At 44.8% G+C, this 4,341-nt stretch overlaps 2 protein-coding genes across 2 annotated transcripts; one reads left to right on the top strand and one right to left on the bottom strand.

Annotated features, from left to right (window-relative positions):
* Positions 1-1,283: 1,283 nt before the first annotated feature.
* SEPMUDRAFT_152478 (uncharacterized protein) lies at positions 1,284-3,196 on the bottom strand. The gene is made up of 9 exons (XM_016907469.1): positions 2,909-3,196; positions 2,680-2,832; positions 2,486-2,613; positions 2,397-2,429; positions 2,204-2,341; positions 2,107-2,151; positions 1,875-2,053; positions 1,726-1,821; positions 1,284-1,670 (listed from the first exon to the last, which is right to left on the bottom strand). The coding sequence occupies exons 1-9, from the start codon at positions 3,005-3,007 to the stop codon at positions 1,513-1,515; spliced, it is 1,029 nt and encodes a 342-aa protein (XP_016756038.1). The 5' UTR covers positions 3,008-3,196; the 3' UTR covers positions 1,284-1,512.
* A 647-nt stretch (positions 3,197-3,843) lies between these two features.
* On the top strand, positions 3,844-4,230 carry SEPMUDRAFT_121733 (uncharacterized protein; the record flags this gene model as incomplete). The annotated part of the gene is made up of 1 exon (XM_016901713.1): positions 3,844-4,230. One exon carries the CDS (start codon positions 3,844-3,846, stop codon positions 4,228-4,230), a length of 387 nt encoding a protein of 128 aa, XP_016756037.1.
* Between the last annotated feature and the right edge of the window lie 111 nt (positions 4,231-4,341).

Raw genomic sequence — 4,341 nt, 5'->3', positions numbered from 1 at the left:
TAACAACTACTACTTATATACTCGGGGCGACCCTACTGTTATAGATTTAACAACTATAACTTACGTACTAGAGGCGACCCAACTGTTCTAGATTTTAGTATCTAACTTAACGTACTAGGGGCGACCCTACTGTCCTAGATTTTACTATAACTTACGTACTTAGAGCGACCCTACTCTCCTAGATTTCACAACTACAACTTATATACTTGGGGCGACCCTACTCTCCTAGATTTCACAACTACAACTTATATACTTAGGGCGACCCTACTGTTATAGATTTAACAACTATAACTTACGTACTAGAGCAACCCTACTCTTCTAGATTTAACAACTACAACTTACGTACTAGGGGCGACCCTACTGTCCTAGATTTCAATAACTACCCCTTATATACTTAGGGCGGCTCTACTATCCTATATTCGAGGTATAGCTATAAATAACAAGTTATACACTAGGGGCGACCCTACTGTTCTAGATTTCTAGATATAGCTATAAACAAATACGACTTACGTTACGTACTAGTAGCGACCCTATTATCTTTTTATCTATATTTCCTTATTAGATACCTAACACTATTAGGTACTCTTATATACGTAATTCTAGTCTAATTAGAATGTAGCTTTTATAGTTACCTATAGTATACCCCCGTACCTCTATACTGAATTTCTAGAACTAACTATTAATATTTAGCTTTTATACTTCTAGGTCAATTAGAATTTAGTTACAATATCTTATATATCGGGCTTGCTCTTTCTAGCCTAGACCTAGTATAACTCTCCTACTACGCCTATTCCTTTCTATATAGGATAGGTACGGCTACGCTAGGAGACTATATAGTAGCTCTAATATATTAGTAGTATAAGAGGCTTATAACGTACCGAGTACTATACGGAATTAAAATACTTAGTTAGATAGTTAAAACTTTACCTATTAATCTATAGTATTATAGTAGCAAGCTGCTAATTAGATTGCGAGACTCTTATATAGTAGGGAAGAATATTGTTATTCTCTAATAGTTATAACCTACTAGAACCCCTAAACCCTAAGCTACTATGTATGGACCTAACCCTAATCGAAAGTAAAAGATTAATTCGTAAATCAATTGGGTACGAGGAATCGATTCCGGAATTAAATCGAGAAACTACTTGTGAGGGCGCTAATCTAGAGTATATTAACAAGTAGGAAAAGAAACCCATAGGGATTGCCCTAGTAACGGCGAGTGAACCGGCAACAACTCAAATTTGAAACTTGGCGCAAGCCCGAGTTGTAAGTTAGATTTGGTAGTGTAGGTATACTAAGTATAAAGGCGGGTAGTTATAGTGGTAAGATAAAAGAAGGGAATACATTCCCTTTCAAATCGATTGTCGAATCGATTCCTGAAACGATTCCTGAATCGAATTTTCAAACCAGTTTTATTTCAACTCCTAACACCAACTTTTGATAAGCTAAATAAAATTCAAACGCCTAACGCCTAAGCCTGTGTCCCCCTAATCAATTCAAAATTCAACTAAGTTACTTCCCAGTAACTGTTCCCTCTAGGAACGGCTTCCGATTAGCAGCCGCTGCCTCCCAAGCCGGCTGATTATAGTAGGCATATTTCATCATTTTAGTAGCCCTGTCGAACGAAAAGATCTGGCCAAAGTTATGGCAGGCGGTAGAGAAAGTGCACCCTAAGTCAGATTGATTAGTGAATTGTTTCTAGAATCGATTCCCGAATTAACTTACGCTTTTTTGGTCGACAGCCGCCACAAGGCATCGATACCTGGCGAGCGTCGAGAATTTTGGTGGCTACCGTCCAGTTAGGCCGACCACCCTTAAGGACTAGAAGAAGTTAGCGAATTGATTGACGAATCGATTCGGGAATCGATTCATACTTGGGAAAGCGCAGAGCTCTGAGTCTGGCTTAGTCTTCAGCCTATCATCGTCGTCGTCAGGGAGATCGGAACTCTCGTTGTCAGAGGAGATTGTCACATATTCCTCGGATTTCTTCGCCCCTTTGGTCTTCTTCTTTGGTGGTGGGGAGGGCTCATCATCGCTGACAACTTCTGGAGATCTGGAATCGATTAGTGAATCAATTCAAGAATCGATTTAAGGCTTTGTTCTTACTTTGCTCCCGATTTCTTCTTCCGGGCATTTGGCTTAGTATTCTCCCTTTAAATTAATTAGTAAATTAAATCAATTTGTTAAGTGTTAGGCCAAATACTTTTTTCCACTCCCCTTGCTAGCATATGGAGCCGACTTTCGAGGTGGCGTCGGCAGAGGAGTTTCTTCTTTCTCTTCTTTGTCTTCTTCCTCTTCTTCCTCCTCAGAGGCAGGTTTTTCTGGTTGCTTCTTCGGCGTCCTAAGGTAAATTAGTTGGAGAATCGATTTGGGAATCGATTCGGATCTTCGCCTACTTTTTCTTGCTGCTGCTCCCCTTGTTTTTTGATCTAAGGACGAATTAGCTCTTGAATCGATTCGAGAATCGATTCGGTTAAAAGCCTACCCTTCCCCCTTCGCCTCCTTCGCCTCCTTATGTCTCTGGAACATAGCCGCGAAATACTCTTCTGCCGCTGCTTTTTTGGCGTCACTGTATGCCCCCTGCCTTCCAGCGCTAACAGTGTATCCAGGGCGCTAAGTCGTTATTAGTTCCTATAAATCAATCCTCGAATCGATTCTCAAATCGATTGGAATACTAACATCGTGTTTCTTGATGCAATGAGCCCGTAGTGCCCCTGCGGCGCCGAATTTCATTCCACAAAGTGGGCTCCAGCTCTCTACTTCTTCATCCGTTTGTTCCAAGGGAGGAATATTCTTCGCGCAGCACCAACGCTCGATGGAATGGATAGTATACTAAATCCAGATTAGTAATTATTCTATCAATCAATTCGTGAATTGATTCACGAATTGATTAAGGATTTGAACTTACCTGTCCATACTCATCCGCCTCCCAGCATGCCATTCCCAGAGGCATTGTTCCTTGCTCCACCATCTTCTCGTACCATTCCGTCGCAGGTGTTGGAGGCATTCTCAATTAGTACCTAAATCGATTTGCAAATCGATTTGTGAATCGATTCGGTTGAATGGTGTGTCAGGTAGGAGAGAGATGTGAAAGAAGATTAATTCAATTGATGAATCAATTGATGAATTGATTCAGTGGAGTGGTGGTGGTGTGGTGTGGTGTGGTGGAGATTGGTGGAGTGGAGGCCACGGTGGATTGTTGTAGTGGATGAAAGGAAAGAGGAATTAATTCAAGCTGAGATGCTTCTTATATGGTACACTGACCTCAAAGTGGGGTACACCCCACTTCGAAAAAAACCTTAAAATACGCTAGCACCTGAACTCAATTCAATGGTACACCGACCCGTGAACAGGGCTGGAAGCGCACGATACGAACTGCCAGCGCATGTCATGGATCTAGGATGCTGCATACCTGGACTTATGGAGTTTGGCGTTGCCAGCCGGTGAGGGCAGCGGCGCGTACCTACCGCGCGGATAGCCCGCATGATCAGTGTGTCACGTTACTGGCACGCTACCCTTCCCATTGGTGACGGCCTAAAAAATTGGACAGTCCTGCTGCCTGTGGTGTGCAGTATACTTTGCTTCACCCTCTCCGCCTCTCGCGACCATGCACGAAGCTCGGGGCGTCGTCATGTCACCTTTTGGCTGCTTCCCTTCACTTCCACCTCTTCCTGAACACCCGACATATCACACATGCTGCGCTGACTGCTCATAGACCTCTCCACCCGCAGCACCGTCCTGGCATTCAAGAAGATACCACAGCACGGGTGATGCGATATCAACGCGGACGTCGTACCGAGCCGAGTATCGATAGCCGTGCGAGCGCCTCGACGGAAAGACAGCATGAGCGGGGGCATCGAACGCTTGCCTACAGAACTCATCGAAAGGGTCTTGACTTTTGTGGAGCCTGGCCATCACGATAAAGAGGTCGACATCGCCCAGAGAAGGCACCTGAGTGTCGAGAGCTTCGAGCCGGCGCCTGTGCCCTCGCGAAGCTCTGTGGCCGACGTGGGCAGATTCCGCAGTGTCTGCAAACGATTCGCAGAGATTGGCGAGCCCCTCCTTTTCACTCGTGTCGCCATTCGATTCTCAGTCAATGGTCTCAAGCGCTTAGAGCAGTTAGCAGAGTGGACCCATCTGGCTGCGCAAGTCAGGCGGTTTACCTATCTTGTTCCATACTTTTACGAAGATGGTGAGTGCGGTGATTGCGCGACGTCGGTCATGCGCTGACTTCTGTGTTTGCAGATGCACACGACCTGCAAGGCCTGGCGGAAGAGTTGCGACGATTCGGGCTGGGCACTTCTGACATCGGCAACTTGCAGCGCAAGGAGCTAGAGCAAC

Source organism: Sphaerulina musiva (assembly GCF_000320565.1).
Source record: "Sphaerulina musiva SO2202 unplaced genomic scaffold SEPMUscaffold_16, whole genome shotgun sequence".
Classification (NCBI taxonomy): domain Eukaryota; kingdom Fungi; phylum Ascomycota; class Dothideomycetes; order Mycosphaerellales; family Mycosphaerellaceae; genus Sphaerulina; species Sphaerulina musiva.
The sequence above is the reverse complement of the archived record's forward strand: the minus strand, read 5'-3'. Positions and strand labels throughout refer to the sequence as shown.